Here is a 14,011-nt window from a genome sequence, read left to right as displayed (position 1 = left end):
ACCTCTCCTCCTTGACGTGCAGCTCCCGGTCCTGCCGTCCCGGCCCTACCCTCCCATGTTTGAACCCAGGGCTTCAGCAGAGAAACAAGGGTGCTTCCAGCACTTACACCACCCCTTCTGCTATAGTGGTCTGACCTGAGGAGACTGTTAATAAAGTATATATTAGAATTTAGGCAAGTGTCCAAATCTGAGAGCTTTTTTTTTTTTTTTCAGTTTCATGCCTCTGAACTACCCCCATGTCCCTCTGGTTTCCCCAAAGCTGAAATACAGTTTATATATATATATATACACACACTCTCAGCCACTAGGTCAAGGTCATCAGACTTAAAATGGGGTAGAAGGGGACATAATGTTCTGTCCAGGGGAGGGGCAACGGTGCAGGAAGGCCTTTCCAGGAATGCAGGGTAAAACCTAAAGGTGGGACTGCAGAGCTCACACCCCGACAACCACTGGGTCTCTGGATCACCCAGAAGCATGGGAGGAGGGGGTTCCAAGTGGGTGAGTCCAAGCATAAAAAGTAGAACATCCTCCTAGGTACGCCATCATCTTAGAAGGTCACTATTTAAAGCAGAAACATGCACACGTGCACACACATGCACACACACACACACACCCTGACCAACCCAGATGATACACACACACACACACACACACACACACACACACACGCACGCACACACACACACCCTGACCAACCCAGATGATAAACTCTTCCTCCCCACATTCCAAAAAAACCCCACACCAAACCAAAACATTACCCAGGAGTGGGGGAGTGTGTGTGTGTGTGATAGAGGCAGGCACCAGGTGCCATGCTGTTCTCCTGAGATATGCTTCTAACTCCTGAGAGTGGCTCACTCTAAAGCACAAGACTCCATGGGTAGTGAATACTCTGGAAAGCCACTTGAGAAACTGAAAAAGCTCGTAAGAGGGATGAAGAATGTACTTCAAGTTTCCAAACCAGCACCTTGTGCTGTATTATTTAAAACGGGACCCAAACCCTATCCTCCGAAGGCCCAGACTTACAATAGGGTGACAGGGCGGGGCCGCCTCTGCCTGCCAGAAGCCAAAGCCTCCCCACAAAGGCAACTGAACAACCGATGTGCTTTCTTCCCACTCATGAGCTGCCCCTGGATCTTGGACCAACTGGATTTGTTTGCAGTTACATTTTGAGTAGTGTAGAAATCCCCTACCAGACAGAAATCATAGAAGGCCCTCCCCACCACTCTCCTCCATCCCGAATGACTGCCGCAAGGAGGAGCAACGAGGGGCAAAGCGAGGGCTAACGGATGGGCACCTCTACAGAGATCTGACACTGTGTGACTTTGCCCTGTTGCTGCTGAACTACCGTAATGCACATCTCTCCAGAAATAATTACTAGAGAATTCAAAATACCAACTGCCTCTCTCACAAAGTAGCAACCACCCACACAGGACTGGGGAGCTGATGTAGATAAAGAAGGGAGAGGAATGTTCAGCAAGATGGGGGCCCCCAGACAGAGCCGCAGCAGCCAGCACGCTAGGCATAAGGCGCCTCCGCCATGGGGCATTTTTCCTGCCTCTTCTGCTCCTGCACTCCAAGAAAAGGGGTAACGGGAAGGGGTGGGGGAGGCAGGGAAGCGGCCCCAGAGGAAGGGAGGCTCAGTCACAGAAAACGCTGCAGCTTCCACGTTTCTCTTGGCTGGCTCACTCTGTGGGTGCCGGCTGCCACGTCGAAAGAACACTCATGCGACCCTAGGGAGACAGGGTGACCGGCCGAGGCCTCCACTAAGAGCCAGTGCTACCTTGCCAGGTGTGCTGAGCTACCTGAGGAGGGCATTCTCCAGCCCCAGGTGAGCCTTCAGGTGACTCCAGGCCCAGCCAACAGTGACTGTATTCTCACAAGGCATCCTATGCCAGACTACCAGCGAAGCTGCTCCCAGACCTGTGAAACCATGGAAGCTAGAAAGTATTTGCTGTTTTAAGCTGCTAGTAAGTTTTGGAGTAATTTTTTATGCAGCAATAGGTAACTAACACAGACCTCTTAGAAACTTCTCTTTCTACCCCATAATAGGCATGGAGTTCCAGAAGGTTGCATGCATCTCCATGCACCTGCTTCTCACCCACACACCTCACAGGTGGAGGGGGAAAGCAAAAGCTATTTCTATTTCTGAATGTGTCTGCTCCCTCTTTATTTCTCACCAATGAGTTGAAACTAAGCATTAAGGAAGCAAAAATGTTTTCCATCCAACAGTACTGTTTACCCAGTGATGCCTTTTTTTTTTTTTGCTTCTGGCTCTATCTTTAAATTGTGCTGCAAATTTCTGATGTTCAAAATCCCTAATATAAATATTTTAGTTCGTACATTATGTGCCATGTAAACACATGTGGAAGATGTATCCCCTGAATTTTTGTTTTTAATTACCATCACTTAACAGCATAGTTAAGAGGATGCTTTCCCCCATCACACACTGTGTCCTGGCAACATTTTAAGAACCTTTATTTCCTCTAACAAGTTTTCTCTTCAATCAGTGAGGAGAGAGATTCACACATTTCCTGGGGAGAGAAGCTGTATAATGTGTTTCAAAGAGCTTTGGATGTGTAATCTTAAAAGCCAAATTTAAGACCCCTCTCTCCTACTAGCAATAAAGGCTCTGGTCTCGACTTCCCAGTCTTTGGAGTGGAAATCATGTGTGTCCTATCTCCTAGCATCGTTGTTATAAAAATCAAGGAAGATGTTGGAAAAAAAACCCCTACTTGCTTCCAATACAGCCAATAAATACACTGAAATGGAAAGCTGGTGGTCTGCTGGGTGGGAGTCCCTGTAGTGGCTAAGCTGGAGATCAGTAATTTGCTGTCATATTTCCAGCAATGACATAGGAAAGAGGGCTAGGAGAATATTTCTATCTGCCAAACTTACAATACAAATTACATTTTTCACTTGTGAATTAATGAAATACTCTACTTACTATTCCCATTTGAGTTTGACCATCATCAATCTGACGCCTGGGGACCTAATTATGTTTGTGTAAACTCACAAAATTAGGTTCATGCACATACAAAGGGGAGGGTGAGCTCGTGAACTTACAAGCAGCGATCCCTTTCTAGGCTCAGCAGTCAGTTATTGGACAATTTAGCAGCCCTCAGTTGTCAAATCACCACTGAGATGGCTGCTTTGGGTGGAAAAGCCACGATGTTCCTGCCACTTGTTTAAGTTTAGGAGGTTGTGACAAGATGGATTATACTGCCAGGCTTCCAATGACCATATTACCAGTCACTTTACAAGACACTATGATAGCTCTGTAATTAAAATGTCTAATGGCTTGAAACCACATCCATTTTTCAGGTGGAGCATTAAACAGTATCCACATAATTTTAGAAAGGTTGCCCCTACCCCGTCCACCAGGAAAATGTACCTACCGCCAGAAACTACCAAACTAAGCATATTGCTTTATTTGATGCTTAGGTAAGCCCCAAATTGGGGAGTGCAAGTCTGAAATGAGTTTTATGATTAGATGTCTTAAGAAGGTATATTACCATCCATCTTAAAAGAAAAAGACTGCTTGGATAATTACTAAAATCTTTACTTCCAGCAGGTAAATTTTTCCCCTGCCTTCAGATTTTTATTCAAATACTGTGGTTCTGCACGCTATGACGTCTCTGATGGAAAAACTTTTTCCCCCAGAAGACATTCTCTTTGGTTAGAGCACCGTGTAGAAGTAGACGTGGTCCCTACCTGGCTCACTTACACTGGCATAAATAAAGCAACACAGAAACATGGCTCAGATCCCACTTACTACCTAGTGGGAATCTCCAACTTGAAAACTAAAAATATTACATAGGAAAAACAAGAGGAACTGTATCATGCTGATGAGGTTTTCAAGCCTAAACTATCTTACAATAATATCAATTAATATAATATAAAAATTTTAACTGTGAAAAAGAAAGTCACGCAAAAAATTAAAATTAAAAATAAAATAAAAACATTAGCCTAAATAAAAACATTAGCCTGGGATGTTGTCAAAGGAGCCACAGGGGTTGAACTGTTGGACTAGGTAACATTTAAGGGTCCCTATTAGTCCTATTATTTCTAGGAAATTCTAAAAAAGTAATCCCTGTGGTTGAGGCAGGGAGAAGATGTTAAAACTAAATCCCTAGAACCACACTCTGAATTGACCGGAACCCCAGTAAGTACCTGATGAAAAATGTTTGTGTAGTATTTGTTTATATGTGTACTCCAGAACCTCAGAATTGAAAATCTACAGCTTAAATTTCAAAAAGATCCCACTCTGTCTTATATAAGTATACTCTAAAACAATCCAATAAATGTACCGTATCAGTTATACAACATACACCACCAATACACTGTGACCAACAGCGAAATTACAAATTCTCAAACACCTAAAGTTCCACTGAAAACACTTAATGGGCAAAAAAGTTGAAAGTCTGTAACTTTGTACTTGCATTAAATGACTCCAAAATTCTTTCCTGACTTCCTTTTATCATAACTCCTCAGATCATTTGGTTAACTGAAAGTCACTACAAGGACAGACCAATGACATCATTTCCGTTTTGCCAGGGAGGCAAGACAACGAGCCCACCCGTCTGCCCCACGGCCCTGCCTGACCACACCAGCCCACACCATGTCACCCAGTGCCCAGTCCTCGTGTTAATCAGGTGTAGCCTTGTTGCTTTTTAAAAAGTCATCCCAAATTACTTAAACTTTATGTTTTTACCAGAATCATCCTAGGTGTGGATTTTGTCAGAAAACGTCTCTGTAAAGAGCCAAACAGTAAATATTTTAGGCTTTTGCCAGCCATTCTGTCTCTGTGCCAACCTTGCTATTGGAGTGAAAAAATAGCCACAGACAAGCCTACATGAATGAGTATGACTGCAACCCAACAAAACTTAACTTCTGGGGCCGTAAAATTTCAATTTCATATAATTTGCACTTATCACAACATTTTTTTTTTTCCTAACCATTTAAAAATGTAAAAACAATTCTTAGCTCTCAGGCAGAACACCAGTAGACAATAACGGGCCGGATTTGGTCTGTGGGCCATAATTTGCTGCTTCCTGATCTAGACTACCAGAACTGCGTCAACAATCCTGCATTCCCAAGGCCTCCAGCAGCACGTGTCTGCGGACTGGTCCTGTTGATTTCTTTCCTCCTATTCCAGATGACCACGGTATTTCTTTGGAATGTCTAGGCATCTAATTAACACATCAAACCGAGTAGGCTAATGAGCTTTGCAAGGGCAAATGAGAGCTTCAATATGAATTGAGATTCTCTTTCTCAGAGAATAACAATCTGTAAATAATGTTGTCTGGGGTGGGGGAGCCCTCAAATAGCAAGGGACATCCACTGCATCAAAAATCAGTAAATAAACAAATGTTTAAATAAATAAGGAAGAAAGGAAGAACAAATGAATGAACTTGAAATGCTACATCTTTCAAAAGTCCTTCCCTAGGAGATGGCTCATCACAGATGCATCTCCCAGCAAAGAGAAAGAACAGTTAACAGGGAGAGCTTAAACACCCTTTGTGGAGGAGGCAGACAGCAAACACAGAATGACCAGCCCAGACAGTATAGCCACTACTCTGGTATGTTCAAACAACCTTTCTGGCTATACTTTTATTTTACCGGTTAATCTGAAACAGGTTTAAAAAAAAACCCAACAAACTCATGACCTCATCCACTATTTAATTCCTAGAATGGCATACAACTCTATCTTACAAAGAGTCATTATAGAGTTCAGATACTGTTAAGTCCCTAAAAAAATTTTTCAATAAAAAGAATTAACTTCAAAATAGACATAGATGTTCCTGAGTTCAAAGAGTTAGATGGAGGGTGGGTGAGGGTCATGGATATGGCATGTGGAACAGCCCACACATCTGAGGACCACTGTATACCAAGAAGCCAGGATCTTTTACATCTGTTAACTCCAACCCCTGACGGGCCCACATAACGCAGAAATATCTCCCCAGAAAATAGTCTTAAATAATCTATACCTGCTGTTCCACCATGTCTTAAAACTACAGGAACATGAAAGACTAACGTTATCAGGAGCCAAAGAGTCACCAGAAGAAAGAGAAACATCCAGGCCCAAACATTAGACTTCAACACGAAATGCCTCTCCAGGAATTTGTGCCCACTGACATCTTTCTTGGTCAGACGTGTGCTTTAGTTGTATCTGACATTTACTGTGTATGTATGACAAGGCCATCAGTAGATACTCTGGACTACCTAGCCCAAATGTTGGGTAGAAACAGCTCTAGGAAGCAGGATACTACCAGGTTGATGAGTCATCATCCTATTACCAAAGACCCTAAGCTGAAAGATTTCATGATATGTAGTGATTGCTTCCTAGACAGTACACCCCACCCCACCCTGCACAGTCTGCAATCACAATCTGCTCCACAGAGCTTTCCTGACCCAGGACTGTAACAGGAAATCTTTTAGAGTGTGAGCTAGAAGTTACCAAATCTTGAGAAAATGAGTCAGAGGCATGAGAAGGACCAAACAAGTGGGTTTCTATGGCTCTGTGGGCCTGGGCCACACGAGCCTCTATTCAATTAACAAAGAACTGGTAAGGATGAATCAGACTACTGGCCAACAGAACAGTGAGGAAGAGGCTGCCCACGGAAGATCAATTCAAATAGGCTTTCTCAAACAGCTACTTGGGGGCTTTATTTAAATTTTATGGGAAGACTACAAAATAATTCTCTGAAGCTTTCAAATCTCCTTTTTGATCTACCCATCTTCAGAAGAAGAAAAAAGCCATAAAATCAAGTAGCATCTTCAGCCACAGTGAGGCCAAGCAGAGCCACACCCGAGTTCTCCAACCTATGAACCCGCCTGCCCCTGCACAGGCTCTGCCTGAAACAGGGTGTACAGCGGCCCAGGGAGAGCTGGGGGCAGCACAGCACAGAGTCAACAATGTAAAGCAAACCGAATCATAAAAAGCTGACACCATTCACCCGTAATCCAGCTCTGCTATGACGTCTACGACGGAGAATGTGACTTCCCTATGCAACCTGTGAGGAAGTAACCAAGCAATAAAATACAGAAACCATTGGGAGACAAGTGTCATCACCGGCTCAAAGTAAGGTAACTGGATAACTGAAAGCTGGCTCTCTCCGCCACTGTAGGATGACAGTGACAGGCACTGGAATAGAGAAAGCACGCAAAATGGACATCCATCCTGGACTCCCTTCTCCAGCCAGCAGCCAGCAGCCAGCCAGCCTTTCAAAAAGGAAGTCAAGATGTGATCCCTCTGCCCAGAGCCCTCTGCTGTGGGTCAAATGGTGTTCCTCAAAAAGGCTTATGAACTACTAACTCCCTGTGCCTGTGAACAGGACCTTATTCGGAACGAGGATCTTTGGTGACGTCATCACGTTACAGTGAGTTCCTGCTGGACTAGGGTGGGTCCTATGCCCAATGGCTGGTGTCCTAAGAATGCCATGCGAAGGCCTAGACACACAGGGAGGAGATGGCGATGTCCTGGAGGAGGCAGAGACTGGACCTGCTGCCACAGGCCAAGGACACCAAGCACTAGCAGCAAAGACCGGAAGCTGGAGGAGACAAGGAGGGAGGCTTCCTTAGGACGTCTGGAGGGTGCACAGCCCTGCTGACACCCTGGTTTCCCACTTCGAGTCTCCAGAACTGTGAAACAAATTTCTGTTGCTTTAAGGGTATTTTCTCAAGGCAGCCCTCGGAAGTTAACAGCCTCCAGTGGCTTCCTAGCTCCTCAGCCAGAAAACCAAAGCATTGGTACAAACTGTTCCAGACCTCCCCTTACCTGGCTGGCTCCCCTGACTGGCTGAGCCCCACTGCTCCCTGCCTCCTCACTCCACTCCCGTCACACTGGCCTCTCCACTGGCCCTCAAACATGCAGACACCCTCCCACCACAGCCTGGCCTAGGTAGGTCCTAATCCACTCCCTCTGCTGGAAGGAGGGAATGGCTCTCATCCTCCTTCAGGGACCTGCTCAAGTCCCCTAACCAGTAAGGCTCCCCCTAATTACCTTCAGTACCTCCTGTCCCCACCCCGTACACTCTATTCCTCCTTCCCTTTCTTTATGTTCCCCATAATACTTGAGATAAGCTGACATATATATATCTTGCTTAACTTTTGAGAGATCCATCTCCCTCTGTGATGTTAGCTCCAGAGAGCAGGAATTTTTCATTGCTGAGTCAAAACACACTCTGTATATCGAATGGAGAAATGAATTTGATCAGGACAGGTAAAATTTTACTCAAAACTGGCTGCAACAATAAAGGTTTCTACTAATTAACTGGAACAGCAGAAGCTTCTGTAGATGAAGGGCAGGCTTAAGGTCGTACTCTGAGGGGCCAGGAATCTCTTGAGCAGGTTGTCTTAGGTACAGTGAGGGGGTGGGGGCTCATGGAAGAAAGAGAGACAAACAACTGTGAAACAGCCTATTAAGATTCCTCCTTACCTAAAAAAGCCACCTCTTAGCTTAACAGTTTTTGTCCCTAGCCACACGGGAGAAAGTGACTTAGCCTGAGAAATTTGTGAAGCAAAATCTTAACATATCACTCCCACTGCTTTACTACAGACACCTTTGTATTTCAGGGGCTAAGGGGAAAGGGCCCTGCAGGAATGTCTGATAATGATAATCTCACACTGCTTATGTACTAACGATTCAGAAGGAAAGGCTCTGACCTCCACACTCCTAAAAAATAAGACAGCAAAAAACATTCCAAGTAAGCCAGGAACTCAGCTCTTTCTCAATAAGAAGACAATCCAAACCTGTTAAAAAACAGCCCTAAGTTAACATTTTTCTTTCCCTCATTTACATTTTCAAAACTTTCAAACAAGTGGCAGAAAATGAAAATCTTTCTTTACCTTGGGTTTTGGCCCCAGGTCCGGCCAGTGCTAGCGATGAATCACAGGATTCCTTGAGGGGTGATCTGATGGGCGTTTCAGCTTCAGGGGTCTCAAAATTACCTTCAGAATCCGAGCTGCCAAGGGGGAAAAATGAGGAATTACCACTTTCAACGGTATTTCCGACACCCTTTATAATCTAAATATCCATGAGGGCTAAATAAAGTCCAGCGTTTTGGCCTAACTTTACAACCCACTGATCCTCAGCACCGACTGGCCTGTGGCAGCTGCTGGCTCTAGCTGCGCCCTCCTCCGACTTCTGCCTGGCATCCTGCCTCCCTGAATCTCCTCCAGCCTTGGAAGCTTTTCTCCAGCACCACGTATTTTTGAAGTTATCCTTCCCTGACACCCAAAAGAGAGGCTTTCTGAAGACTCCTTTTTTCACAAAAGCCCCTTCCCACAGGCTTAGAAATTAAGATTGCCCCCCCCTCCCTGAAAAATTAAGCCAGCTCTCGCCATGATGCCTTTTTCTTTGACAGGCTTCTACCTGTTTGGAACTCGGAGGCCGAGAATGCTGTCACCTGCCTTCCACAATCACAGGGTGACAGCTCAGTAAAGACCACCATTTTTCACCAGCTGCCAGGGGCCTGTCATCCCGTGAGCTTCTTTACCAAGGGTGCATTTTCGGGATACAGTAGGACCCGAGGAGGGCCCAGGAGCGACTTCTTCCCCCACAGAGGGACCCCTAGTTCCATGGGGTGTGATCAATGACACTACGTGACTGCAGGGGCGGACGCTGGGGGATGGAGGCTCAGAGAAAGTGACGAGGCAGACGGGGATGCGGAGAGGCTGCAGATTCTGCGTTAGGTTCAGAAAGCTCCTACTGAAACGGGGGAATGAAAATACACGCAGGGCAGAACATCCCGAACTTTCGAATGCACAGCGGGGACCCGGTTACGGGCGGGGACCCAGCATCGGCAGGACCACGGTTACGCGGGCGGGCGGACGACCACACACACGTACACAGGGGGAGCCGCAGATGGATGGATGGCACCGCGTCTGCAGCCCGGCAGGGATGCGTGTACTTGCCTGAAACTCAGGGATTTGGTCTCAGCTTGCGAGTCCTCCTCCTCGGGGTCGCCCTCGGGCCCTCCGGCCTCGTCCTCCCCGGCGCCCCCGCCGCGCACCGCGGACCAGGTCCACCTCGCCCACTGCACAGGGGACAGGATCTGCCACGGGCTGAACGCCATGAGCGCGGCTCCTCCGGCTCCAGCTCCTACGACGAGGGGAAGCGCAGAGCCTTTTTCCCTTTCAAGATGGAGGGACCGGTGACAGGCGCCTGTACGCGTCCCCAGCGGAGGCGCGGATGTGGTTGAACGAGCGCCGTCGGGGGCCCGGGTGGAGCGCTTCCTCTCGGCCGCCGGGCGGGCCGGCGGCGCCGCTTCCTCCTCGTCCTCCGCCCCACGCGGTGCGGCCGCACCGTCCCCGCGCCGGGCGACTCCCGCCGGGGAGATGCTCCTCGGGGGCCTCGGCAGGGACCGGCCCGCGGGGCCCGGCGGCTGGGCCTCGGCGGCTCGCGGCGTCGGGCTCCCGCCTCCGGGCCGGCCGGGCGCGCCGCGCTGCCGCGGGGGCCGCGCCCGGGAGCCGCCCCTCGGGCCGTACCACTCTCGCGCGCGGGGGGTGGAGGCGGCGGCACCGGGCCTTTGAAGCGTGCGGCGCGCCCGCCGGATCCCCCCGCCGCGCGGCGCGCTGGTCGCCCCCGGGCTGCGGAAAAGGGGCTGCCCCGCGGCGACTCGGCCCCAGGCGCCCCCAGCAGCTCGGCGGGCGGCAGCAGCCGGAAAGATTCATTTTTCTGGGTCCGTGCACGCTGCCTTTTCCTGCTTCCCCTTTTAGTGTCTCGTCTTGCTGCGGTGACATAATGGCGCTGCTGATACTGGGTTCGCACCTAAGTTAAGCCCCCTGTAAAAGCAGCTTAGAGGCCCCGTGGACTGGTGTTTTCCCCCCTCCCTGATCCTGCACGCGCGGAAGATTTCAGCCTGTTGACCTTCAACCCATCACTCCCGGGATCCGGAACTCCCGCAGCAGCGCTACAGGAGGCGCCGAGGCCTGGAATCCCAGACGCCGTGTCCCTCCCCAGACCGCTGTCGTGGGCGGTGTGTGGCCAGGTCCCGGGTCAACGGTGCCAGATGACCCTGTGGAATCACAGCCTGCTCCATTGCCCATTCTCCTTTTTGAGGCTTTCGCTTCAGAACTTCCAAGTCTTTGATTTGTGACTCCGTTTGCTGCTTCGGAACTATGCCAACTGACCTGGTGAAGGCAGCCTTCAAAATATACACGCTCCTTATGGTTGAAGGCTGAGGGAACTCGCAGAACTGTCCTCAGGTCTCCTCACTTCCCACTTAGGGGTTCCATTTAGAGATTGCCCCTCAGAACTACCAAGGCACCGAAGGCTGCCCCAAACACCAGGCTTCATGATCGCGCCTGCATAGGGCGTTCCGGGTCCTACTGTAATTTCTCACAGCTGTGGTGAATCTGTGAGGTGGTTGCTGGTCCCCGCAGAGAGAGCAGCTTCAGGACTTAGGAGCAAATTCATGCTGCGGCGACGAGAGACGGGCTGTCTCCCCTGAAAGCAGCTGACGGACCATCACTATCCTGCACATTCCATAACAAGGAAGAGAGCAAAAATGATCCGAGATAAGGCATGTCGGGGAATCTGATCATAACAGAAGGGCAGGGGTTTGCCTGGAGTCTAGATAAAAGGGTCAGGGTGGGGGGATGCTTGAGAATTCATCCTGCTCCTCTCCAGAGATAAACACGACTGTCCTGACTGTTCTGGAGACAACAAAGATGTGAAGTAAGCGGGAGTCTTTTTTTTTTTTTAAGGCCAAATGTGGAACAGGCCACAGCACTATCCAAACATCCTTATTTTTAGGTTTATGGCCCACAACGTAAACCTTCAGATTTCAAGGACCGGCAAGTTCCTGGATTTGACACAAGGGTCTTGTTGCCCGGAAATTTCCCCATGTAAATCAGTAACTGGCATATACCAGCTCCAGTTCATTCTCCCTGAATAGTTCTGGAGTCTTTTCATTCCTCTGCATCCCATGGTGACGGTCAGAGTTCCCACACTCCCCATGTTTCACAGATCTACTATAAACACCCCCTAACCGCTTCTACCTCTGAGAGTTCTCTCACCCGGGGTCACCGCTGCCTGGCTCATCTGCGGCTTGGGCTCTGCTCTTGCCTTTCCTGCTCCCCCGGACTCCCAGCTCCTAGCCATAATCAGCAGAGATTGGGTTCTGAACCTTCACTATGTCCAAGAATCATCTAGAACACTTCTTTAAAAACACAAAGCCAAACTGCCAGCAGGACCTGGAAATCTGTATTTTTACCAAGTGTCCTGCGGATAAATGTGGGAAACAATGCTAGCTTGAACCAACTAACTGCTTCTGAACAATCTCCCTTTTGCCAGCAGTTTTGCACAGCCCCCACCACAGGCTCCCAGACCTTGACTGCCCAGACCTCCTTCGTCACCCAGCTCAAGTGTCTACCTGAAAAAACAGGCTGATTTCATTCTCCTTTCTACCAACTCTATGTCCCAAACATTCACAGAAACTCTTACTGTGGCCCTTAGTTTTTTTTTTAATTGAAGTATAGTTGACATACGATCTTATATTGGTTTCAAATGTACAACATAGTAGTTCACCAGTTACCCACATTATTAAATCCTCACCCGAACTAGTGCAGTTACTATCTGTCAACACAGAAAGATGTTATCCTTAGACAGTTTTGAAAGCAGGTGCTGTTAATAGTTATACCAGGATAATAGGCATAAACCAGAACATTCCAGGATGTAAGGTCACCGTACACTTAGCACACCATATATAATGCATTCGTTTACAAATCTGTCCCACTTCTGGATCATAAGCTTCTAAATGGCAGGGACCACATCGTATTTATGATTTATTTTTGTTTTCCCAGAGATGAAGATAGGGCCACATATTCAGCAGATGTTCAATCAATATGCAGAAAAGGAATATTCTAATTTACAAGTAGACCATATGAGTTTGGCTAGGGTGACACAGGTTCCTAAAGCCTGACTCCTTCTAGGGAAACCAAGTTTTTGAACCAGCATAGAATGGAACCTGTCATGCATAATGGCCCCAGTAAGATAAAGCGTGGGGTGTTCAGCAATTTCTTGAAACTGGAGAAGCAAATGCCCAGGTTTTTGAAAATCATTCCTCTGCAAACTCTGGGACAGAATATGAATAGCAACAAAGGAAGCAATCACTCAACAGCTTGAATTGATTTCATTGTCTGAAAGTACTAGTAATGAGGCTAACTGATATATCAACTTTCCTGTAATGCTGGGAAAGAATGGGCAACGTTTCACAACAGGTGTCCTCACCAAGGTGAGCTGTCCACCAAGGTGAGCCATCCACCAGGTAAGCCATCATTTTGCTGCTACGCCCTCACCTTCACAGAGCAGAGTGTCTGCAAATACACGACCCAGGAACCAAGTGAAACTTGCTTGTTTCTGAGATGACCATAAGCACACAAAGGGCCCTATCTGTTCTCTTCCTTCCTCTGCTTCTTGGCCTTCACAGAAATTTGGATCACTGTTCTATGAAAATCTACAATGTGACTCCCTTGAAGCACTCCACCACTGTGGCCAGGCACACACCATGCGGCTAATACATGCTCCAGAGAGACCTGCAAAATGGGTCTCTTTGGTAAGAAAATAAAATATGTGGGTAAAGAAACTCAAACAGGCAAATGCATATCCATTTCTGTGGCTCAGCTATTAAAGAAATGCCTCTGGGAATGCGGAAGGAGGTGGGGGTGCAGGAAGGTCCTAACTGGGAAGGGTCCTGTACACCCAGTAAGCAGTTGACCTTAACTCAAGTTGAACTCGATACTGTAGAGGGGGAGCAAAGGCAAGCACCCACCCAGGTAACGTGAGGGAAGGATGGGGCCTGGGTGAGGGCCGTGTTCCTGGAGAGAGCACTGCCCTAAGGGGCAGCGCCCTACCCAGTTCCTGGTGCCCAGAGCTGCCATATAGCAGTCTTCCAGGAGAACCCCAAATCCTGGGTTTTGTAAATCACTGTCCAATCCTTACTGTTCTTATTAATTTAGTAGTTTCACACCTTAGGGTGGCCAAGATGGTGCAGGACACACAAAAGCC

At 47.9% G+C, this 14,011-nt stretch overlaps 1 protein-coding gene across 12 annotated transcripts in view; it reads right to left on the bottom strand.

Annotated features, from left to right (window-relative positions):
- TACC1 (transforming acidic coiled-coil containing protein 1) overlaps nt 1-14,011 on the bottom strand; it is a 95,777-nt gene that overhangs the window by 38,869 nt on the left and 42,897 nt on the right. For 4 of the 12 annotated variants that reach the window (XM_073218969.1, XM_017669942.3, XM_037015030.2 and 1 more), the window contains exon 2: nt 8,848-8,963. The exons of 4 other annotated variants lie outside the window; for them this stretch is intronic. Coding sequence is in view for 7 of the 8 variants with exons in the window: in XM_017669942.3 (XP_017525431.3) it covers nt 8,848-8,963 (116 nt within the window). In the remaining variant the exon portion in view is untranslated. Of the gene's footprint in view, nt 1-8,847; nt 8,964-9,915; nt 10,595-14,011 lie in introns of those variants that run through there. 4 more of the 12 variants (XM_017669937.3, XM_017669940.3, XM_017669938.3 and 1 more) reach the window with 4 other exon arrangements.

The sequence above is a fragment of the Manis javanica genome, chromosome 12, assembly GCF_040802235.1.
Source record: "Manis javanica isolate MJ-LG chromosome 12, MJ_LKY, whole genome shotgun sequence".
Taxonomy (NCBI): Eukaryota; Metazoa; Chordata; class Mammalia; order Pholidota; family Manidae; genus Manis; species Manis javanica.
This window is presented reverse-complemented; position numbering and strand designations above follow the sequence as displayed.